The following is a 24,771-nucleotide window of genomic DNA, read 5'->3' on the forward strand; positions in this document are numbered from 1 at the left end:
TGTTTTTTTTTCAAGTTTCTAACTCCAAAAGCTTAACAATAACAAAAAACTAAAGAACTGAATATTTCTTTTAAATTCTTACATTAGTCTAATTTCCTAATAACCTTCTTAATAAGACCCGCTCACTCAGAGATCAGGCTGTGTGTTAAGTGAGGTGTTTCTGTGTAAGATGAGAAGAAAAGGAGGCTGGCTGTTTGCCAGTGTCCTGCAGAGGGGTGACAGATATATCTCCACCTTGCTCTTTAGCTGGACTGCTGAATGGTTAAATCTTCTCAGGCCTCACACATTCAGAGCAGCAGAATGTCCCGGCCTGCAGCGTCATCTGGAGCACGAGCACAGCGCGTAAAAACGGATCCAATTATAAGTGTTGGGATGCATCCAAGCTCAACCACCACGACGCCTTTTTCGGTGAAGGACATTTTGAAGCTGGAGCATCAGCATGATTTTGAGAATGAATTCTTGACGTCTGATCAAGTTGTTCCGATGCAGTATCAGCACGTGCATTTTGTCAGAAGCAGAGACATGTATGACCTGCAGGCTGATCCGTGCGTCTCTGAAGTGCAGGAGAAGCTCGAGACTCACAGCTCAGCAGCAGAGGACGAGATGAATGAACATGGTGAGATGATACACGTTAAAAAAATAGCATGTTGTGGGTAAATTCACTCGTTAGGTATACCGTCCAACTTATGGTAGGGGCCTCGTGCGTGGGGCAGCAATAATATGGCACACCAAGTTCTGCCACATTTTACTTCAAAACAAACCAAAAACTATTTTCAAAGTTTCATGTTCGATCAAACCTTGTTCCACCACACACATTCCCTATGTTCTTTCATAAAGGCAGTGACGTTTTACTATCAAGTTTTCTTATTTGGTCATTTTGCTTGATTCATAAAAACCTTTGGGTAATAGTGCACATTAAATGAGCATGTCTGCTATTTCTTTTCCATAGGTCGTTTTTTAAACTAAACTCTATTTTTGAACATTGTGACGATGTGGCAAACGATCTTTAAACTATAATCCGTTTCAACTTTTGTTCTAAATAAGCCCTTATTCTCTTTTAAATGTCAAAAAAGTCTTCATCTTGGTCTTACATTTAGCCTACTTCTTCCAGCTCAGAAATGTATTCAATGAATCTTTTTTTTTTCGTTTGTATTTGTTTTTCACCAAACAAGTCAAATGAATGTATTGTAGGCCATGGTCGTTTGAAGGAAACGTTGAAACAAAAATGTATTAAGCCACAACACACCAAATGAATATTTCCAAGTTAAAGAATCATGTGGTCTCTGGAAATAAATAAAGTATAATTGAGAAGATTGACCTCAAACTCGATTAGTAGAATTTTAAGCGTCATTTTGTGAAAATAAATAAGTCATAGGCTAATATTGTCTGAAGTAAACTGTTAAGCCTATTTTGAAAGTGTATTTGTTGTTTATACATTTAAGGTTTTGTTAGGCCAAATCGTCTTTCACATTTGGACATCTGTAGTAATAATGTTGTTTCACGTTTTTTTTTTTTTTTCTGTTTTCTTCGATTCTTCTGATGCACAGAGATCAGCGGGGTTGGCAGTTCCCCTGACCGTAACAGTAACTCAAAGACCAGGTCCCGGCTGCGCAGGAAGCCCCGGGTCCTCTTCTCCCAGTCGCAGGTGTCAGAGCTGGAGCGTCGCTTCAGACAGCAGCGCTACCTGTCCGCCCCGGAGAGAGAGCACCTGGCCAACATCCTCAATCTCACCTCCACACAGGTCAAAATCTGGTTCCAGAACAGAAGGTATAAATGTAAGCGCCAGAGGCAGGATCAGTCCCTGGAGCTGGCGGGGTTTCCTCCCGCACCGAGGAGGGTGGCGGTGCCAGTGCTGGTGCGGGACGGGCAGCTGTGCGGAGCAGGTTCCGCTCCGTATAACGTGACTCTGGGACATTATAATCCCGTTTTTGGATATGGAAACAGTGGCGTGTACAGCTATCACAGCGTGTCTCCTGCCACACAGATAAGCAACAATAACCAGCTGGTTGATTTTACATGTAAGAGCGAGGGGCCTTTTAATCACGGACACTTCCAGGCTTCATGTGTCAGAGGCTGGTAATCATTTTATATCAGCAATCAAATATTTCAGTTACAAGTTTGTATTGTATATTTTGTATGGTAAGCCTATTTGTTGCAAGTTTTCAAAGTCAGTTGTTAAACACACTGCAGAGTAGAAAATCACACTTTCTTTATTTTATGTGCGATTATTCGAAAGCCTATTCGACCCTTTAAACTCTGCGAATCTAAACTAAAATATTCATTGGTTTCCTATTTTTATTTGTCAACATCATTTACCAGGGGAGGGGACTCTTTAAAGTAAACTGCTAATAGCAAAAGGAGGCGCAAAAGGTTGCAATATTGTAGCCTAATATAGATCTTTTACAACTGAAATACGCCTGTTAAAGATAAGGTTTTAAAAAAATCTGCAAAATTATATTATTTGCTTAAGGTGCAAGCGAAGTGTTAAAAGAAAAGAGAGGTTTACCATTTTATTTTAAGTGTCCAACTTTATCAAAGATCGATGTTTCAAATAGGCTGCATAGGTTACTATGTTAACCTATTAATGTCTAAACTCTAACTAGTCATACTAGGCCTATATCAACTCCGCAAAACATGTCTTTCTACGTTGTTTAGGTGTGTCTTTTGAGGATCCAGTTAAAAGCAACATAATTGATTATTAACCCTTTTTAGGCTATTTAGGCCGAGTTAGAGCGGCGCTGTCGTGAGTTTATTATCAAAGGGATCCATCAGAAAGTTAATGGATGAAGTTGACATGTGACCGGACAGCCTGCCCTATCAAACTGATCTCATTATTGTCCCATTCACAAATCCGCTGATAAGGCAGAAGAGCTTGAGTCCTGTGCGGAGCTTTGCTTGGTAAACAAACCCGCAGACACAGTGGCTCTTTAACTCTTTCAGACTCTCGATCAAACTGGAAAAACTTCCACTCAGACCTGTCAATCAACAATCTCACACAGATAGGACTACTGACTTCACTTAAGTGCCAAAGAGTTACATTTCTACTTTGTTTCTTTCAGCCTATAGATTGGCACGTTGTACGGTACTAAAAATGAAATGTTAAAGGCTGTAGGTAGACTACTGTAAATGATAGGCTACATAAAAAAAAAAACAGACGAATACAATATGCACGATATTTTAATCTTCCGTCAAGCAGGGATGTTTAAATGATTACAGAAACATCGCTTGAACATGTAATATACGCTATAGTCCATTGTTTACGTAATAAATAATTATTCTGCGCGCATATTGACAGTGTCACCTTTAATGGGCATGTGCACGAACCAAAGGGCCCGAGGAGAAGGAGAAACACCTCTGGGCGACAGGAGCTGAAGGAGCATCTCTGATAAGGAAGAAGCTGCAGACAGAGAGGAGACCAGAGACACTTCAAGAGATCAGATTATACATGCGAGTGCCTGTGCGTGTGCGTGTGCGTGTGCGTGTGTGTGTGTGTGTGCGCGCGTGGGTGTGTCGCATGCAGTTGAGTCTTATACAAATTCATGGTTATTCAAATCTGGTAAATTCCATCCTGATATCTCCAATGTATGAACGAATCTAACATAACCATTGACAAATGTAGTCTTAATTTTCAAGGATGAAAGAAAACTAGAAAATAGCCTGGAAATGTGTATTAAAGAATTACTAAGATTATTAAAACACAATAGGCCTACTTTGAATAATAAAATAATTTGAGATTCTGATGGGGCTAAATATAGTCAGAGAAAGGGATGTATCGCCCCTTGTGTGTGTGTGTGGGGGGGGGCGAGAAGGAGAGAGATGTGACAGAGGTATGAATGAGAGAAAAATCCCCATATGAAGACAGAAGGTCCTTGATAACAGCTCTGATGAGGGTCAGTTTAAAGGGGGGGGGGGGGGGGGTGACGTCAGCCTGCTCATCAGTGAAAAAGCCATTTTAGTTTACTCAAGGAGGTTTTGAATCACTAGTGACCTCACCTTGAGGCAAAATGTAGGTCTATGTGTAATCAGTTTGTAATGCAACGAGTCTGAAAATGTGTTGTTTATGATCGGTGCTGAGATGATTCACAAGCTCAGGATCAGATAGGCCAACTCTCTGTACGACCATCAATGGAGCAGTTGTGAGAGAAATGATACAATTAAACTATAGGCCTATATAAAAGAAAATGATTGAAACTGTATAATCAGACCCTCTTCATACTAATCCGCTGGTAAAAGAGCTCACTGTGCGGCTTATCATGTGGTTTAAAGGCTGGAGAAGATCCAACAGCTGTTTGGTGATCACCTGAGGACTTGTCTGGCTCCAAAGCTCCCTCTCGTGGACGACTGGCGCATCACACCCACATCACGAAAAAGACAAAACAATATATAGGCGTTGACCTCAACTTTCTACAGCTACAGGCCTAGACAAGGCCCTAAACAGGTTACAAACACTTGAGAAGAACAACAAACACAAGACAAACACAAACACACATTTTGAACATGCTTAAAGAAAACACAATTCTTCACATGCTTAAAACACAATTGAATCTGAAAAAGTCCAAATTCTACGTGGAGATCGGCTCCTGTTGCACACGTTTTCATTCTGAATAAGCTCCTTATTGTCAGCCACCATTTCGCTATTGTTTCCTGCTAGAAGGGGCACAAATATGCTAATGATGTAGAACTACAGCTTTACAAACCTCTTTAGGGTAACTGAGCTAGTCAGATGTTTTGGTCACATTTGAGACGGAGAGGGGAGCAGTGCACACATGGACACACATGGACACCTTCAAACACTAATTTATTCGGCTCACCTGCGTTAATCACCTAGAAAACAGTACTGTCATTCTTCTGCTCCTCTCTGTTTCCTTAACGCAACCAATGGTACCCATTAGGGAGATCTATTTTAAAATACACGCATGCACAACTTTAGTTTACAAAGTTTACCTTACTATAAGGGTATTGTCATGTCCCGCCTGGGTGTTTGGGTGGGGAGCAGAGCGCAACATTGCCAGAAACTAAATAGAATTTACGTTACGTAATGGCGTAAATATGCTATACGAGCAGGTTAGTACTAAATACAGGCAATACCATCTATCTGTGATAGGTATGCGACTTCCAAGGCTCGAAATGCTTCAATATGATAAGAACATGTCTTTTTAAATAGTTAGGTGTGTAATTAATTACACCAATAGGGAGGGGCTACAGATTAACATCAAATCAGGTCTGCATTGGGAGTCAGATGTCAGTGTCGATGTTGGTTACATAAAATAAAGGAGTTTGTCAGTCTTGTTAATGACATTGTTGGTAATTGTCTTTGTGCCATACTGAGGAAATGCTCTCTTTTTGACTATAGCATGCACATTTTATAGGCTATATTTTTCCTCTTTCATAGCCTACCGTTTTCTTCACTTTTGTAGGCCTATATTTTAGCATTTAAAAAATAAATTACACCAACATCTTTTCTAGGACTACACCTGGGTTTACCACTTTTTGGGAAGGTTTAAATAGAAGACTGAAGAACTGATATTTAATTGTGGGTCTACAATTGGTAAGATATTGCATCTATTTTATTTAGCCTATGATCTAGTAGGGCTACATTGAGCATGTCAGAAACCTTGGTGTTATTATAAAAAATAATATTAATGTTTTGCAGTAGCTCAGTCTGTAGGGACTTGGGTTGGGGACCAAAGGATCACTGGTTCAAGTCCCGTTGCAGACCCCAATGCAGAAGTTGTTCTGGTACGCGGAGAGGTGTGTGGGTACTTCCCGAGTACTGCTGAGGTGCCATTGAGTAAGGCATCGAACCCCCAACCGCTCTGGTGCACTCACTGCATAGCTGTGTCTAACAGCCCCACTCTGGCATCTCTCCGCTGTCCACTGATCCTGTTTGTGCGTGTGTGATTCAGGCCTCATGTGTGTGAGAAGTATGCCTTTAAAATAACAGAGTGGAAAACCAGAATTTCCCTCAGGGATTCATTAAGTATTTCAAAATCAAATATTCAAATTCTATACATTTTTTAATTTAGCATGTGCCCTTTTGATGTGTTTTGACACTGATGTGTTATTTCTATGTAATTATGTGAAACACAAAAAGTTTGCCTCTGTTTGAAATGTGCTCAACAAATATAATTGAATTCAAGGGGACATTTATTGACTGGCTAGATTAGGCTCAGTGTAAGGCTGAGAAATAAATCTGGATTAAAGATGACTAGCGTGGAAATGTTGAATGTTGGGAAAAGAAGATTCTGCGTTTATGGGCAGCAATAGAGAAGGCCCTGTTCCCAAAACGCTTAGTCCTTGATCTCGGGACTGACAGAAATATTTGATCACTGCAGTCTATTTGTATCAAACAAAGAGCTTGTATCTTTTATTATATAATACTCCAAGTAAAATAAATCCAAATTAAATGGCTTAATTGTTTAAAACAGACATATCATGTGCTCTAAAGTACAAAAATCCATTCAATGCTCATATCCACTAAAAATAATCCAAAATAAGTTATGGTAACCAGATGTATTTGGTCCAAATGTCACAGTATAATCATATTCAAATGAATTTTAAAATAAATGGACATTGAGTGAGAAAACTTTTTGTTTGGAAAAAGATTGTTTGCTGACACTCTTTTAAATTTTTTCATTTTCCTCTATATGAAAATACAAGAATACAATACAGAACAAGGCTTAAATTTACCTTTTTTTTTCATTTTGTCTATGAGCCTGAAATTGATCTTTCCAATCAAATGACATATCTTTTTAGGTCACACAACACATAGTCACACACGGAAGAAAAGAACTTATGCAACATCCCAGGTGTAGGTTACAGTATAACGCAACACTGATGCTCAGCAGATAAAACTCCACGTTTACAACAAAGGTCTCCCCACTCGTCATCTCAGACAAAGAAAACAGCAGCAAAACAACAGAAGATTGATGGCAGAACATCATCCGGTGGCTCAAAGAAAACATCATCACTGCAGAGCGTGTAATGTGGAAGACAAATAACCCTTGCAGGGTAAAAGGTCAGAGGTTGTACTGTGTCACATCAGAAACAGAGCTATGCAGACACAAAACTGTGTGATGAATGCTCGGGACACAATAGATAGGAAACAAACCTTTGTGTTTTCAACTCAGAGCAATCATGAGGATTGTGTTAGGACAAGAGCGGAGTATGACAGCATGTGTAGAGCCTTTAAAAAGCACTCATAGTCAGTCACTCTCTCTGGTGGCTTTGTTTGTATGCCTGTACATAGACTGAGTGCACACGTGTTCTCTATGAGTAATGCTTATGATGACATACGTCTGATTTAGCTTTGATTTGATACTGGAATGATCCAACATACTGCAGAATTTTTGTGTAATCAGAAAATTGTTTTAACCCTCTCATTTGTTTCCTTTATGAGTAATGATTATGAAGATATTTGTCTGGTTTAATGCACACTTCAAATATACCGCAGAATTTTTTGTGGAATCAGAAAATTACATAATTTTTACGTTTTATTCTATATCCAGTGTGGCGTGAATCAAAGAATGGGTTTTAAAAACAGACAGAAACACTTTGTGTAGACAGGATATAAGCTGTCTGTGTGTACAGTTTTACATTCTTTAGCAGACAGATGGTCTCAGACAAAAAGCTCAAGGTGAAACATATCATACTGTTGATCTTAATGCTGTGTTGACATGACAGCAGCTAATGTTAAAAAGGGGAAAACAGAAGATTACAAAACAGACAAAATGTCCCATCAGTTGTTGTGACTTCAATTTTTTATTCATGTTGCACATTAAGCATGAAGTATTACACAAATAAGGAGGCAGAGAGTTCCATTGTAACACTTGTGTGACACTAGTCACATTAAAGCAGTGATAATGCAGGCAGTCATCAACGGGACACAGTGGTTTTGACGACCGCTTGGTGTGTGGTTGGTGACAGGGAGACAGCATGTTCAGGGGGCACAGGAAGGCTCATGTTTATCATACCTACATTTCATGGATTTACAAATGGAGCACGAATTCCCACAGGAACACTATCAAGCCTCCTCCTCTGGAGTAAAAGTCTGTCTGAAACAAGGAGAACAACAAACCAACAGCCACTGAGCAATGACTGTGTCTGCTCTGGAGCCGGCCTAAATGTGTCCAACTCATTAGTGCCATGAGCGGGTATGACCACCCACTCTGACCCCCCCACTCCCACAGACAGGATTGTCTCCTGAGATGCAAACTACAGCATGCCTACACTGAGTTGAAGAGGGGCATATAAAGCACAAGGAGAACAATCATTGAAATGCTATCAGATGAAGTTCTGTTGATTAGCAATCATACATGTACACTCCAATATGAAATGTGCCTGGACTTCAAATGAGCCTGGAGCTTGATTTGAGAAGTGTTGTATCTGTTTGCATTTTCTCTTGACTTTGCAACATATAACAATTAATAAGACAAAAGTACAAAAACATCTTTATGAATACTAAATCTATGTTCTTACCTTTTGCATTATTTAAGTTAATTAAGTCTTTAAGTTGTAAAAGTAAATCTAACAACATTCAAGATATTGGATAATATACTTATTATTGATTGAATTCTTATAATCTTTCATTACCAAATAAGTAGTTAAGTATTATTAATAAGTATTTTCCAATATTATCTTATTTATGTAAAGGAAATCTGTCATTGTATTGCAATACAATTTGTGTACTTATACTATAGTCTTTGTTGATATAACATTCAATATTGGCAGAAACTACAGCTCCCTTGCCACAAATAACATGAATGAATGCCTCTCTTAAGTAGTCTTAACAAAAACTGAACATCATGAGCATCATGAAGGGTTATTTTCATATAAAAAGGTGCAGTATTCATGTATGAAGATATACATTATATATACATACACAGATAACGCTTTTTTTCATGTTCATGATTTAAAAATAAATATTAAACCTGGGACAAATGACTTTTTTATCATGCATTTTTGTTGTTTTAAAATAGAAAGCTAAATTGAGCTGAAGACTAAACCAGTTTTGAAGTGACTGAAAGTAAAAGTTGTCAGAACAGGCCCCGCCTCCTCCAACATGTCGGCACAGTCTTGGTGAACCCGCCCCTGCTCTTCTATAAATTCAGACAGCGAGAGTGTGAAAGGTGACACACTGCTTCAGTCTCTGTCACTGAGAGACCTCTCTGATTTGTGGATTACTGGATGGAAAATGTCAGACACAGTCAAACCTTTGACTTCCTTCTTCATAGAGGACATCCTCTCCACTAAGGACAGCACCAGATTCAACAGGGAAAGCTGCTCACAGAAGGCGGAAAGATGGAAAGAAGAACCAGAAATGTTGTCAGAGCAGATCTGCATGCAGGAGGAAGCGTGTGCAAGGCAGACAGGTGAGCTCATAAACTCAAATAAAATAACCAAATAAACTCTGACCTTAATTTGCAGAATAATGCTTTAGAAACAGGTTAAACTTTGTGGCACACATTATCATTCTGTTTGTACCATATGTATTAGAAAAGTAAAGGATCAATGAGAAAGTTCATATTGTGGCCTTTTTTTTTTAACCACCACTGTCTCACCGGTTGTGATACGACCTCACCTGAAATATTGTACTGAATGTTGTACAATGGTCTTGACCGGCTCACTTCTATACTTCACAGAGTCTCTGGACACCTCCTGTCCCAGCTCCTCAGACTCCAGTATCTACTCCTCTGGGAAACAGAAGCGCTCCAGAGCTGCGTTCACACACATCCAAGTGCTGGAACTGGAGAAGAAGTTTAACCATCAGAAATACCTGTCTGCCCCAGAGAGGGCTCACCTGGCCAGCACCTTAAGACTGACAGAGACTCAGGTGAAAATCTGGTTTCAGAACCGCAGGTACAAGACAAAACGAAAGCAGCAAAACTCTGAGTTCTGTAAGGACATTTACAAAGCAGAGGGACTGAACCTGAGGGAGGATTTGATCCGATCATCACTGATCACCTCATTCTGCAAAGCTTATCAATACAGACCTTACCTGTGGGACTATGGTGGCCCCTGGGGGCCAACATTATGGTGAAACTGTAATCAAGGTTTATAATCATAAAACTGTGTTGTTTTTTTTATCCCTGATATGGGTTCTATGTTGATTTTCAATGTTGATACTTTGCTATTTGACATGATTATGAAACCATGTGTTACCCTGACCTGTCTGCTATCTGTATCATGATTCTGTTTATGAACACATCCTATAACTTTGAATGCCTTAAGAAACAAAATGTTGTACAAAACAAACATTGTGGTAAAGGACATGTGTGGGTTTGCACACATAAATATTTGCTCACTGAAGTCAGTTGAAGTATTTTGCATTAATTCACAATCAAAACAGTGTTTATATCTTTTTACAAATCTGCGTTGGAAAATATAAAGTTTGACATAACTTTAAGTTCAACTTTAGTCTATTTGTCACATATCAGATCATATTTTTTTTGTTGTGAAGACTGGAGACCGAAAAAATAAATAAAAAAATGAAGTAGGAAAAAATATCTAATTCAAATTTAAGTACCGTTTTACCGGATTAAGAGCACTCTATCTAAGTAACAAGTAGTTACCAAGGGGGACTTGGGTATGTAAAACACAAAATAATTTAAACAAACACTCTTAAACTGCTTCAATATTTTTTGTCGACATTGATGCTATCTGAGTGGAGCTAAACTCTGATAATACAGCAAAGCTACATGAAAACATAAGAGGAGACAGAGATGTGGGTGATATTTGCAATGAGGGCCAAAGAATGAGATCTGATTTCTTTAAAGAGTCTTTGACCTGATTACAAAAAGATAAACGGCTCTTCAGCTTTCAGGCGTTGACATCACGAGGACAGCTGCGCACTGAAGACATTTAAGGAGATTTACTCTTACATTGACTCATTGTGGTAATGTAACAAATAAGATAAACAGACGCTGAAGGGAAGGATAGTTGACATGTTTTAGGCCAAGAAGAATGGGAAGAAGTAGTAAAAGATAATGAAAGAAGAAACCACCCCATTGTAAGAAAACTCTGACTGAGGCCACAACTACTCATAAAATGAATCTCAGAAGAAACAGTATGAATACATATTCTCAGGAAGGGTCCAATTTATTGGGTGACTACCACTATGGGCATCATGTCAGGATGCATGAGTCCAGCCAGGAAACTTCTGTTAAGGTTTTACTAGAGTGAAAGAGTGCAACCAACAACCAATCAGACGAGAGGAGAGGAGAAACCAGGAAGTGAACTAAAGGAACTGAGGTAGGTGAAGAAGAGAAGAGATAACAAAGTAGTGATCTTTGCTACACAGATTTTTGTTTATCGCTTTTATCTGCATGGTGTTGGCATTTAACCTTTAGCTCAAAAGGTATCCTTCAACAACGTGCAGGTGTCTGTCAGTATGGGGCAGGTTATGTCCTTTGCAAATGTAGATATTAATGGAATGCTCTTTGTTCTCTTTGAGTGTACAGATATTATCCATGCTTAATGTAGGATGTTATGTTCTTTTGGTATGTGCAACCTGTACAGTAAGTATGTTAACCTCCATGCCTCCACGTCAGCAGGCTGAACCTTCTGGTTGATTCTGTCTGTGCTGTATTCTTATTCAAATTGAAAGCTCGATGTCTTGCTGACATGAATAAAATTTGTCACAACAAAAATCCCATTTGTCTTGGTAATAATACAGTAGAAAGTAATTAAAAGATGAAATCCAGCACATTTATTTGTATGCTGCTGCTAAGGTGCAGGTAAAAGCCTTTGTTTTCTGCACAATGAGCATCAGCATGTAAGAAAAAACAGGTATAGCAAGGTCAAAGTTTTGCCATTTCAGAATTTCAGAATTGAAAAGAGAAAGAGGAGAGGAACACAATTTCACAAGTGTGCCTCTTTGGATAAGCGGGTAAAATATATGCCTATGATTTTAATATTTCCAAAAATTACAAAAAAGGAGAATACTTATCGTTTGTCATTAATAAGCTGCCCAGGAAAAAAATAAGGTTAGGCCACTTAAATAGCCTGATTTTCCAGGAATCAGATACTCGCTTGGAGCAACATTTAACTATTTATATTAATAGCTTCATGCAGGTTGTCATGCCGGGCTTACCTAGTACAGTGCTGATAAGATTCCATGCGGGATTAAGGGTTTAACATATTTAAGAAGTTTGTAGTAACATTACCAAAGTGTGAGCAGAGGACTGATTGAGGTGATAGACAGAGACTTAAGAGCTCTTGCGACACTAATCTGTCTGACTTTGTGATGTAGAACAGGAATTTTTCTTTTACCTATATGGCAAACTGTGTCAAAACTATTGAAATCGTATTCTCGTCTATTTCTGAGCTTTATTTATTAATTTCCCAGAAATATTAATGTAAAAAAGTTTTCATGTTTCTGGATATTCAAATGAGTGGAAAACAAACCATCCTGTACAAAGGATCAGTTTGGAAATATAACTTTTTTAAAGACAAAGAGAAAGTTACACATAGGGCCTACAGTAAAAAAAAAAATTTAAAAAAAAAGGACATGAAATCGGAAACTTGAATCTTGGTGATTTCCTCAAACTAAAGTGAGTTCTTATCAGCATCCCCATTCACTCTGAGCCATTCAGTAAACAGGTAATTAGACATGAAGAGGGCAGATAGCATCTGTTTTGACGGCAGGAGAATTTGACAGTATCTTACAGTGTCTCTCAGAGTCTCAGGCCGTATACTAGCTCTGTCATCAGATAAAGGAGCTTGTTTAAAGGTGAAGCATGAAGGTTAGAAGAGCTACTATTTTTTGCACTTGCCTTTGTAAGACCTGTGCGTCGAGACACGGTACATTGATTCACAAACACAGAAGGCTTAAAGACAACATCCTTCTTTTCTGTTCCTTCTGTTTGGCTCTGGGAGTGCCTCTAATCTGTCTCTGCAGCACCTGGATTAACTGGATTTGGAGAGTAGAAGATAAAAAGCAGAGAGAAGGAGTTTATTACATCTGTTCCTCTTTACTTGGATCATAGATTTTACCAGAACATGGCTACATAAAGCTATTCTGATACATAAATGCCAAGATAAACCAGGTTAAGCTGCCAGAGTGGATCTGCCTTGTCTATATATTTAGGGATCTGATTGTGCGATGCAGTGAACATTGTGGTTTGTCATGCTCTTCAAGGTGGCCAATGATGCTTTGAAAAACAAGCAGATCTTCCAAACAGATGAGGAGAAAATCAAACCCTGACCACAAAGGGAGTCTTTGTCGGTACTCCAATATGCCGTGACTGTCTGACAGACTTGTTGGGAGTTGATAAGGAGGTTTAAAACAACCTTGATGTCCTTTTTTCACATGGGAACAGTCATAAACTTGCTTGGATAGTGTAACTGGATCCCTCATGTACCAAAAGATGGCTTTTTTTTTTCTCTCAGACACACTGATGCGCCCATCCATCTGGATAACAGTCATTGTGTGGCTGCAACGGTGTATGTGAGAGAGAGAGAGATAGAGATAGAGAGAGAGAGGGGGGGGGGGGGGGGGGGGAAGAAGTGTAGTTTTTCTTATGTGATAAAGATATAAAGTAGTGGGACAGTTTACTGCAGATTGAAATGATAAGACAGGGACAGATAGAGGACAGGGGTTCATTGTGCGCTTCAGATAAACAACCTGCTCATGGACAACCAAACACATGAGGGACAACAACGTTACTGCACAAGTGTACGTGTCCTGAAGCATGTTGGTTTGCAATAAAGGCTGTATCACAATATCTTGCGGTTCTGTCATTACATGCTGTATTGTGTGCAGGATACTCATTTGACATGCAGAATTGACCTTCATATAAACAACAGAAGAGATAGGAGGCAGGAAAAAAACGTGATGGATGCTGGATGGAGAACTGTAAACAATATGAGGGCATACAAATAGTGGATTGTGTTTACATCTAACCCTAAAATGCAAAGTCTACGTCAGGTTCACATGTTGTGTGACCATTCACAGTTAGTTTTTTTTTGTATTTATCCCATTTTTAGATGATCACAGGCTAGGTGTGTTCACACTCTCATCTTTACCTTAGTAGGAACATCTGGAAAAAACTTTGTCATATGAGATATGAGATTTGTGTGTGTTTGGAGACAAAGAGGATGAGAAGAATGGTCTTTGCAATGAAATGCTTAGAGACAGAGATGAAGCTTTTTAATCACTTTTTAGGTTTTTTCTGTCATTGCACAAAAATTGTGTTGTGAAAACAAACTCAATAAAATGAAATGAATAATTGATGAAATGTAGAGAGGTGAATTATAAAGGATCTATATTTATAAAGTCAATGTTCTTAAAGGTCACATATAATGCAAAATACACTTTACTATGGTTTTCAAACACTAATATGTGTCTCAAGCCTGTCTACAAAGCTCCAGAATAATGAAAAAAGTCCATCTTCTCCATCTTTTGCCTGCTCCACTTTTCAGAAAATGTATGCTCAAACAGGCCAGATTTTCCCTTTATGACATCACAAAGGGCAATAACCCCTCCCCCAGGTGGGTGACACTCTACAGCTAGGTGTTTGTTCTGCCCTCTGAGTCTAAGCCCGCCTTTTCACCGTAAGCAATTGGGCGTGGTGAAAGAAAGCCCTTAAGCCCTTCCAGAGAGGGGCGTGGTCAAATACGCTCTTTGCATTTAAAGCTACAGACACAGAAACAGCCTGTTCTGAGCAGGGCTGAAATAGAGGGGTTTATAGGCATGATCAAAGGATCCTTGATAATGCAATTGGGGATCAGTTTATGCTTGCATTATACACCTCAATAGGACCCAAACAGACCTTGCTGTTCCCACACCAGCCTCTGACCCGGAAGACTATCAGCATAAATGTGTACTGGGACAAGGATAGTAGCCCAATTAAATGGCTTATTCGAGCTATAACCTGAGCTCGACTTGACTGTGCGTGGAAACATACTGATTGGTTTAATGCTATTTAAACAATCTTCGGTAACTTGTACAGCATTTATATCTTAAGCAGTCTACAAACAATTCAAGTTTCTTAAAAGTGCCTCTTTAGGTTGTGTAATCTTAATAAAAACCTTTATGATGCTGTTATTAACGGTCATCTATTCACATTAACAATATTTATTATATATGTTATTAACATATAATAAGCCTTTAATGAAGACTTATAAGGACCTTATAAAGAACATGTATTTCAGGGCCCTTAAGATAAAGTGGTGGTGTAGTTAATATTGTGTTATGTGCAGAGATACTGCACATGTGAAAAACATGAGATGGATTTTATAAGAGATAAGCAGAAGACCTGCTACTCAGAACCATGAGATAGATTATTTTTTCCAATTTTTCTTTAAGAAAGTTGTTGGCAAAGGGATTTAAAATGAAAGTTCAAGGTGGTTGGTAACTCCTCATACTGTGCATTAGCTAAAATAAGAGCTGAGGGGTAAACAGTGTCAACCCATGTCCTTCAAATTATACTATACTGCCCTCTACTGGAACTAAAGAACACCTGCAGGATGAAAGTTTTAAAGGCTTTATTTGCTCTCTTCCTTCAACTTGTTTAAGATATGAAGATAGTTTTAGTTTAGAGACATTGATCTTTCTAAAGTCTACCTCACGATTTATGTTTTTGGTACTCACAGAACTTTAAGACATAAAAATAAATTCAATGCAAACAATTTTCGTCATTTTAATATTTTTACATTGATCCCAACTGTCATTTAATTGTTATTACACTAATACACTACTGGAATAATTCAATGTAACTCAGTCTGTTAAATATTTGGACTAATTTCTCATTTGGCAGGGAAACATTTACTGTAGACATTTTCAGATTAAAGCTTCATTGACTGAAACTCTTGGTGAATGTATTTAATGCTACAAGTATAAAAAATAAATTTACATCATAAAGATAAGGACAGGAAATAGGTGTACACAAGCATATATTGATTTAGATCAGAATAAAAGCACACATAAAACAAAGAGTACCTCACTTGCATGTTTATTTCGGCTCCAGTGTTACAAACTGTAGCAGCATTATTACAATCATTTCATATTTGCATGGTCAAACTTCCAAGCATTCCTGTTGTGGAGATGGCACTCTGCCAACAATCATACCAACTTCCACCTCAATCACTTGTGCGTACATAGCATTCAAATATTTACATCATGGATAACCCCACATATAGAATAATAGAAGCTCTTCTGTCTCCTTCAAAATGTCAGAATCTATTAGAAACACAACTATGACACGGTGAAGCACTTGGATACAGACACAGTTTGGGAATTTCAATTCACTATGCTAGATGAACACCTCGTCAGAGTAATGGAGATGGGACAGCAGAGTGATTGAAAGCATAACGCTATGATTCTAAAAAAAAAAACTCTGACCTTTTCTTTGTGGTTTCAGAATCTTAGAGGTGGATTTTTGCTAATGATCCAAACACAATGAAGGCAACAGACTAACCTGACTTTGATTAGATTCAGATAGATATTAAAAACAATTGTCTATGGGAATCAGGCCGTTTTTCCATAAACACACTTTTAAAACACCTCAACTATTCTTGGGATTCAATTAATTTAAATAGTCTGAACACATTGATCAGTACATTTTAATCTGGCTACATCATATTGAAATTAAATGCACCTAGTGTTATTTCTAGTCATATCGGCTTCCAATATTGCCACAGATGCAGTATCCAGAAGATCCAATACCATAACCAATTAGCTTCAAAGGAATCCCCCGTTTTCAGGTAAATGATCAATAACAAATGAAAACAATGCAGCGCTGGCAGAATGTGTGATGTTAGTCGAAACTATCAACATACCAGAAGTCAGTGTTTTTCCAACAGTGCTATTGATATTTTCTTGTAATCACACATGAACAGGAGGGATACTCTGTCATACTAAAGTCAGGATGTGCTGTCAAAACCTCATGTAGTAATAAAGTTCGTTTTGGGAGAACAGTGAGGGAGCAGAGACTTTGCAGACACCATCCAGAACCATATTCAAGATGCAGAACAGATAAGTGAATTTAAAAAGCGCACACATCGGGGTAAAATGTGGAATGACAGCTTAAAGCGGTTAGCAAGCAACAAGCATCATACAAGCAGGTTAAATGGTAGTGATGGTAGTAATGATGCATGTCTTTGGTATATTAACAACTACTCTTCAGTGTAGGCTTACTGACTCTGTTTCTAAACGGTTTGAGAGAGGGATGGAATCTGATGAACTCTTAACTTTACCAAAGGAAATTAAAAAAAAAAAAAAAAAAAAAAACCTCCAAAATTAAAAGCAAATAAATGTGGCTGCTTGTTAGATTACATCAATATCTGGAGGAATGTCTTGATTACTGAATGGAAAATAGGAAAGAGGCTGCAGAGAGCAGATCACACAGGAAATATGGAACAAAAAAAAAAAAAGAAAAAGCAAAGCCTGCTTACAAGATGATTTAATCTTGTGGAAAAAAAGACATGCATGATTCCACATATTTGATCACAGAAAGTCTGTACTCATACAATTATACTCTGAAAATATCTTCTATACAATCTTTGACTTTCAGGTCACAATATGACAGGCCAGTCTAAAGCTAAGACATGGCCGTTATCTCAAGTAACAGTAAACAGTCCACATTTGGACCTGCATCATGAAGTCTTATAAAATAGATATTCTTCTTTTTCAATACATGAACAAGCTGCCCACCTTCTGTGACAGGTATGATTCTTTAAATAAGAATATTGTTGTGCGTGATTCAGAAGCATGGTAGTGCTGTGTTTCACAAGGTAAATAATTATGCCTCTAGCGCCAACACGTCTTGATACTAGACGTGACATCGTAAGAGGAAAAAAACATAATACTTTCTACTTAAAGCAACAAAAAAAGAAGTATAAAAAGCAGTGTTTAATATTTATGAGGCACTTGGAAAAAGCAACTGTTCCAGTAGCCGTGGAGTGAATGAACGGAATGTGTTGTGATGATTTTTCTTATAAATACTCAAGAAATAAAACAAACAAACAGCACTGTGGGTCTTCCGCATCCATAAAATGCAAGCCTCGCAAAAGCTAAGAAAATAAATAAAAAAGTTCCAATATTAAGAACTATACACATCATTCAAGACCACTTAATTGGGCTGAAAAACAGAAGACAGAGAGTTGATGTGTTTGTGGAGTGAAGAAGGAGGAAAAATATGACCATTTAATCCTTCTACGTGTAACTGTCATTTAAGGAATAGTAGTATCTGTTGCATTCCCTGTGTGCAAATTCATCTTAACACACAGTCTTAAGTAAAAGAGAACAATAAGGAGTGCCATTGTCTGCTGATCTCCACCATGACAACTTCCTTGTTAGACATGGTCACTTCCTCTTCAGGTCTACTCTAGGTGTGGTTTTCTCCAGCACACGTTCCATTACATCCGTCTAGGTCCTGCTTCTGATTCCAGTTGCTGTTTTGTCATGAAGTACTTGAAGAACTCGTACACAGACCAGGCGATGGCAGTGGATGGCATCTGGTAAATAATCCGAGCTTGAACCCCTTTAAAGAAGGCAGAAAGACCGCCAAGGCGGTACACAGTCCTGAAGGCGTTGACCATTCCTGATAAGTGTCCGCTGATGTTCACGGAGCTGAGCGCTACATTTTCCTGTGTGTTGAGCAGAGTTTTACAAACGTCAAGGGGAGTGGTTACTGCTGCCGAAATGGCGCCCGCGGCGGCTCCTGACACAATGTGGCTGCCAGGATGGTACTGTCTGTGTGGGTTAAGCTGTTCCTGCATCAGCTCATAGGTGATGAAGTGAACAGCCTGGAAAGGGATGTTCATGGTCAGCTGCGTGCTGTAGCTGCGATAGAAAGCTCCAACACCTTCAGTGCGGGTTACAGTTCGAATGCAGTCCATAAGTCCTCGATATGGAGAGTTGTACATCTGCATCCTCTGCTTTATCACTGAGGGTGGAAAAAAGATTTGTGTATTTATGCTTATCGCGTACATTCGACATGCACTGTTCAGCTGTTAAATCTAGTCACAGATCCAAGTGTGTGTGAATTGGGGAGCTGGAAAAACAGGACCCAAGTGTGACATTTTGATGACATTGTAGGTTTGCAACCCACCAGCAATTAAAAACTAATTCAAAGACAAAGAAGGTACCAGCTGATCTACAGCCTATTATTGTGAATATGGCTATAACAGTGATGGCAAAGGGATAGATTGAAATTATTTATGTCAAGAAAGCAATAATACAGCTGGACAAGCATGTTATATGTCAAAATAGGCACCTATGGTCTGAAATGACAGTGTAAAGTGGAATCTCTGATTTAAAACAGCAGTCTCATTTGTAAAGCTCCTATGTGGAACTTCTAGTTTGTGTCTATGTTGATGTCCACCTTTGAACAAAGTGGTACCCCTTAACTCTCTATCCACATAAAGGCATAAAAACCCCAACATAAATCTTTAAAAGATCATTTAGAGAATAACATCAACTTCATTCTGTTTAGTGCAAGGAAAACCTGTCCGTGTTTTCTTTTGTTTTACCTTCAGCTGGGTTCATGATGGCATCATGGAGAACAGTTGCCACACTACCTGCCACACCTGTTAAAACATGCAAAGAACTGGTCAGGTCTAAATATAATTCACTGTGTTAAAAGGAATTCAAATATCATATTAATCTGCCATACTTTAGATAAGGTCAGGTTGAATTAGCAGTTTCTTTCCTGGTAATTAAATGCCATAAAACCCTTGTGTTTGTATCTTCACATCCCAGATAGATGTTTGGAAAATGGCGTTGTTTGCCATTGTAAACAGGATATGACATTCAAAATACTTATCCAAACTACACTCCTCGGGGTCATGGTTCTTGGCTAAGTTTAAAAGCAGCTACTGTGACGACAAAGTGATGTGTGCTGAGACACGGGAACCTTTTACCATTGGCTAAATGACTGTTGCCTCCGTTCTGAATGATGTCACTCAGTGAGCGTTTGACCCGTTCATAGCACGCAAAGTAAAGAGCGTGAGCCGGTCCTGCTCCCATCATGGTGATGTTGAGTCCCCTGAGTGGCCTGAAGACCCCCTCTGTGTGGATGATCCTTTTCAGAGCCTCATACACGCCCCTGTACTGTGCATTTGGGTCCGGCTGCAGGCTCTGCATCCTTGTCTGAAAAACAAAACAAATATGTGTATTAAGATTTGTTTGTTATTTGTTCCAGTATGGTTGGATGTGATAACAGTTGGAGAACCCTGACACGTGACTCTCAGCGGCTCTAAAGTGGGCACCTGGTATCATCAGTTTTTCTGAATGTATTGTTCTCCGTCACATTGTTCTGACAGTAAGTGTTATTGGCAGCTGCGAGGTCCTGACTGAGTAATGCATGTCTCTCTCGTAGCTGGTGTGCGAGCCTGTGGCAGCTCTTTGTTTAACTCCACCATGCCAAGTTATCCACACACCACAAAGCATGTTTTTATTTGTGAAGAGATCTGGGGCTGCTTCAGGAGATAGGCCCAGTCTATCTTCCTCAGCATGTTCCCATGTGTTTCCTTCCTTTGGCTTAACAATAAAATATCGGTTACATTTCCGTTTGGTACAAATTTGGGAGCTTGGGGCACACAGAATTTAAGTTTTTGTGGCTGAATTTATTCACTGCAAGTCACATTGTTCAAAGTACGTTTCTGGAAAATACCAGATGGTTAAGTTGTAGTTAATGGTAAACATCTAAAACTAAAGTTAAAGGACATATTGTGGTTACTGATTTTAAACAGCACACACTGCTATTGGTTCAATAACGGGCTTAAAAGGCCAGAGTGAATGTTTGACACTTATCAGTACATGAAGCTTTATTTTTGGCCTCTCTACAAAACTGACGAGGTGTTTCCTGCATTGATTCTGAACTTCAGAAAACAATCAAACGTTTGTTTTAAAAGACGTCAGATACCTTTTTAATTTGTGTCATTTATATCTCTTAACACTGACATTGCTTTTGTCCTAATAATTATTTTATGTTGGTCAAGTAAAATTGTAAAATAAAGGGGGATCCCACATGTAAACTGCTGTGACGTGTGATATGCAACTGATATTTGCGTATGTCCAGTTATAGAACTAAATTGAAAAAAAAAAAAAATATGACATTAAAACGTTGAAAAACTGTAAATGCGAAGCTGACAATATTATGTCGGAAAGCACTTGAAATGTTGTTGTGAACTATCCTGAAAGAAGATAGAGCTCTTAGGAGGGAAGAAGAAACATAGTGCCAAACTATGACAAGATGTTTAAGGACAAAGTACAACAGGCCATCATGTCTAATCATCTTTTGTTTCCTAACAGAACGTGCTGTGTTAGTTTAAGATCCACAAACACAGAATCTAACATGAGAGTTTTTTTGTAACATCGAGGTTCCACCGGTGGCAACAAATCCAGTAAAGCAACGATATCTACTCCATTACAAAGTGTCATGTCTTTTGTAATCATGTGAAGCATCTCAGTTCAGCAGCTGTGTCAGTTCACTAATCAACACAGCGAAAGAACAACTGCAGAAACACACCCGTAACTGTGCGAGGCTGATTCCAAACGTGTGCAACAGCGATAAGATTCCCCACCTAACGTCGGGCTCCTCCCTGACTTATAACTGTGTGTCGTTTTGTTAGTCGAAAAATGCAGTTAACCAACAGATTGTAAAACTTCTTCTTTTTCTTGGTAAGACACGTAAAAAAAAAAAGGCTCAAGAAAAAAAAAGGGTAACGCAAAAATATAAATATTTGCGTTTCATCTTTTCAATACAGTCCCAAAACACACAGCTGTGGCAACAAATCTCTTTAAAATTTACAATAACTGGAAAAAATGCTCTGGATTCTGTTGCTTGTTTGACTTTGTGTACACTGAAACTCTTAAAAATGATCTGTCAGTCAACAGTTCAAACGCCCGACATTTCAAAACTAGTTCTTTGTCATGTCCAGACACGAACGGATGAGGAGGAAATGGCAACAGTGCTTTGTGTAATAAAGGCACATAAGATCTTTGTTTTTTTTTCTTTGCAGTGTGAAATAGAGTTGTCAGTGCCACATTAAGCTTATTGTAAATTTGGAGGGGTAAGCCAAATTCACCAAACAGCATGACATTGTGAGGAAACAATAGCAGAGCAGAAGAGGAGGATTGAAGGGGCAAAGTTCACAACCACACCAACAGTTTGTAATTTACTCTGCATCTAAAGTATAACTAGAAGAAGCTTGAAGACGTGCCAATAATTCAATTTAGTTATTTGCCAGACAGCAGTCATACGACATGCTGCAGTCAGGTGAGGCTTCTCTGTGTTTGAACTCATGTGATCCCCACTCAGTGTTTGTATTACAAAGACTGGTCCACCAATTGAGACTTAATATGACTGTTTGAATGACATTAAACCACATGACGTTATGCAGAACGCTTACAAATCTATGTGAGCATGGGTCTATTTTTGCAACTCGATGTGCCGATCTCTTTTAAAAGGGGAAGTTTTAGTCGCCACATCAGAACTGATATTTTTTTTCCACGCGTCCAAGTTCAAACATTTTTCTCGGGATTTGTGAATTTAACAAGCTTTAGGGCGATTACTTTTTGTTTACTATTGTACCACCTTCAGGACATTAAGGAACCAGGTAATATAAGAGAAAGAAGGTGTTCCTCATTAACAAATTGAACTGTGATGTCAATTTTTTATTTTATTTTATTTTTTTACTGTTGGCTGTTACCTACTTTGAGCGACAATTACACAGTTTAAATAAATCTAATTAATACAACAAGTCTTCATATGAGCTAATAAAAGAGACAAATTTGAAACAAACACACACAGATACTTGTGCCCTAAAGTGTCTTGTAACCGTGGCTGGTTAAAGTCATACTTATAAATAGAAATTACCTGACCAAGATAAATTAACTATTATGAATTTAATGAATTTAATGAAAAAACGAGAGGTGTCAGGAATGTTGAACAACATTATTGTGTTCCTTTCAGAGTGTTGTAATGTTGTGATACTATGTATTGAAATGGATGGAAAAGCACTATGACATAATTTACACTTTACTTGACCTTCACTTACCCTACGTCAGTCTAAATAACTCATTTTGTCTCCTTGTAATGAAGGGGAAAGACGCTGTGACTGACGGGGGGGGGGGGGGGGGGGGGGACTAGGATATATATATGGGATAACGAGCTCATTGTAAAAATGAGGACAACTCCCCCCCCCACCTTAACCTTGCTAAAATGTCACTTAGGTTAAATAAGGTTACACTGGGTGTTCACTAGGCGTGCTATGTTAGCAGAAGTTAATAGTTATTTAGTAAGAAGCGAGGAGGAGTAAAACTGGTCTGTTGCGTTAACACAGTGTGTATTTCATTTAGATTTATGCATGTTAATCTGCTTGTAGACTTAACTTGTTTAGTCTACTTGAAGGAAGGAGGCTCTCGGGCAGAAATGAGCTAACACTGAGGCTAACTAAGGATGGGCAGCCTCAACATTTCACAGCTAACGTGGGTTAGCAGTGCGATAGCAGGCTGTGTGTGCAGTAAGCGGGGGGGATTTTTTAAGGCTCCTAAGTGAATGAGCAATAATGGCAAAACAAGTGCGAGTCGCTGCTAGGCTGACTCTGTGTGCGTTACCTTGACAGAGTCCACGGGGTACATCACCGTGTGCTCCAGTATGCCAGCCACCGCTCCTGCTGTCATGTGGGTCGTCACAGAGACATGAGGTGGCAGGCTCTCGTAGTCACCGACACCGTCAAAGGGCTCATCGTCTTTGCTTTCAATTTGCGACATCTCCAGTGCTACAACAACAGCAACAGGCTCCGAGCTCAACTCCATACGTGGTGAGCTCTCCCTGGTGGTCTCCTGTGCAAGGTAACATTCACAGCGAGAGGTGTCGGCGGCATGGACAACCACAACACCATCACACGACTTTTTAGTGGAGTTCCAGAGCCCGTGTGACGTCGACGGGGAGGGGGGCGTGACTTAGGAGAACACGGACCAATCATTTTGAAAGAGTTTTCAAATGGGCGGGCTTCTGGTTTGTGGCTGTCCAATGAAAAGTGTCCATGCGGATTCCTCTGACACTGATTCCCGAGTGAGGCAGGCAGCCGCTGCAGTCCCATCCGTGCCTGTTTGTCTGTGAGTGTTTTTCTTGAATGGGTTTGACAGAACTCTTATCACGAACTTCTGCGTGGTTAGATACGTGAGTTTGGTCTCAACTGTCCTGTTTCATAACGAGTTCAATTAGTTGAAGTCAGAATTCTGGCGAAATGATTGACATTCATGGAAAAGGTCCCCGCAGTGTCTTCACAACATGTTCGACCATCCCAAGAGCAAATCTGCAACAGACTCATCCGGCCATCGTTGTTGTGCAAGAGACAAGATAAAAGTCTTCTTGACCCCCTCAGGCTGCCAATCCGGAACCCATTGAACTAGACTACTTATCATTCTGTACCAATAACTATGTCTTTTGTACGAAGCCGGAGTATACTTGTATAAAATACAAGCTATACACATATTATGTATGTTTGATATTCATATTTATCGCCATAGGTTGGGCCATAGGATACATATGTGAAATTCCCCTCTTTTGTTTTTGTCTGTGTGTTATTTGTCTTTTTATTTTGCTTGTAATCTTTGTTCTATGCAACATAGAACCACTGATACAGAACTGAAGTGAGAATAAGAAGAATTCAATTACAATACCACTTTTAGACTTGAATAAGATAACACTACCAAACTATTTGAATTCAGTTTAATTGAATTGCTTTAAGATCCTTGTTTGAACTCATTACTTCCTTTATCTTAATAATTCATCAGTTGTTTTTTTTTTTGGCTGTGTC

The 24,771-nt window shown here is 39.0% G+C and overlaps 3 protein-coding genes across 3 annotated transcripts; 2 read left to right on the top strand and 1 right to left on the bottom strand.

Annotated features, from left to right (window-relative positions):
* The first annotated feature begins 277 nt into the window (after nucleotides 1–277).
* Nucleotides 278–2,449, top strand: nkx2.7 (NK2 transcription factor related 7). Its single transcript, XM_020657079.2, has 2 exons — nucleotides 278–616; nucleotides 1,548–2,449. Exons 1-2 carry the CDS (start codon nucleotides 301–303, stop codon nucleotides 2,078–2,080), a joined length of 849 nt encoding a protein of 282 aa, XP_020512735.2. The 5' UTR covers nucleotides 278–300; the 3' UTR covers nucleotides 2,081–2,449.
* Nucleotides 2,450–9,135: 6,686 nt separating this feature from the next.
* On the top strand, nucleotides 9,136–11,632 carry nkx3-1 (NK3 homeobox 1). The gene is made up of 2 exons (XM_020657147.2): nucleotides 9,136–9,371; nucleotides 9,642–11,632. Exons 1-2 carry the CDS (start codon nucleotides 9,194–9,196, stop codon nucleotides 10,037–10,039), a joined length of 576 nt encoding a protein of 191 aa, XP_020512803.1. The 5' UTR covers nucleotides 9,136–9,193; the 3' UTR covers nucleotides 10,040–11,632.
* Nucleotides 11,633–15,937: 4,305 nt separating this feature from the next.
* Nucleotides 15,938–23,886, bottom strand: slc25a37 (solute carrier family 25 member 37). The gene is made up of 4 exons (XM_020656988.3): nucleotides 23,564–23,886; nucleotides 19,864–20,092; nucleotides 19,474–19,530; nucleotides 15,938–18,887 (listed from the first exon to the last, which is right to left on the bottom strand). Exons 1-4 carry the CDS (start codon nucleotides 23,762–23,764, stop codon nucleotides 18,358–18,360), a joined length of 1,017 nt encoding a protein of 338 aa, XP_020512644.1. The 5' UTR covers nucleotides 23,765–23,886; the 3' UTR covers nucleotides 15,938–18,357.
* Between the last annotated feature and the right edge of the window lie 885 nt (nucleotides 23,887–24,771).

Source organism: Labrus bergylta, chromosome 2, assembly GCF_963930695.1.
Source record: "Labrus bergylta chromosome 2, fLabBer1.1, whole genome shotgun sequence".
Taxonomy (NCBI): Eukaryota; Metazoa; Chordata; class Actinopteri; order Labriformes; family Labridae; genus Labrus; species Labrus bergylta.

Excerpts from the sequence above, each read along its gene's own strand:
- nkx2.7 (XM_020657079.2), top strand. The coding sequence starts at position 301 with ATGTCCCGGCCTGCAGCGTCATCTGGAGCACGAGCACAGCGCGTAAAA. Across the intron at positions 617-1,547 it reads GGACGAGATGAATGAACATG|AGATCAGCGGGGTTGGCAGT; the intron begins GTGAGATGATAC and ends TCTGATGCACAG.
- nkx3-1 (XM_020657147.2), top strand. The coding sequence starts at position 9,194 with ATGTCAGACACAGTCAAACCTTTGACTTCCTTCTTCATAGAGGACATC. Across the intron at positions 9,372-9,641 it reads AGCGTGTGCAAGGCAGACAG|AGTCTCTGGACACCTCCTGT; the intron begins GTGAGCTCATAA and ends TATACTTCACAG.
- slc25a37 (XM_020656988.3), bottom strand. The coding sequence starts at position 23,764 with ATGGAGTTGAGCTCGGAGCCTGTTGCTGTTGTTGTAGCACTGGAGATG. Across the intron at positions 20,093-23,563 it reads ACCCCGTGGACTCTGTCAAG|ACAAGGATGCAGAGCCTGCA; the intron begins GTAACGCACACA and ends TTTGTTTTTCAG. Across the intron at positions 19,531-19,863 it reads CAACAGTCATTTAGCCAATG|GTGTGGCAGGTAGTGTGGCA; the intron begins GTAAAAGGTTCC and ends ATGTTTTAACAG.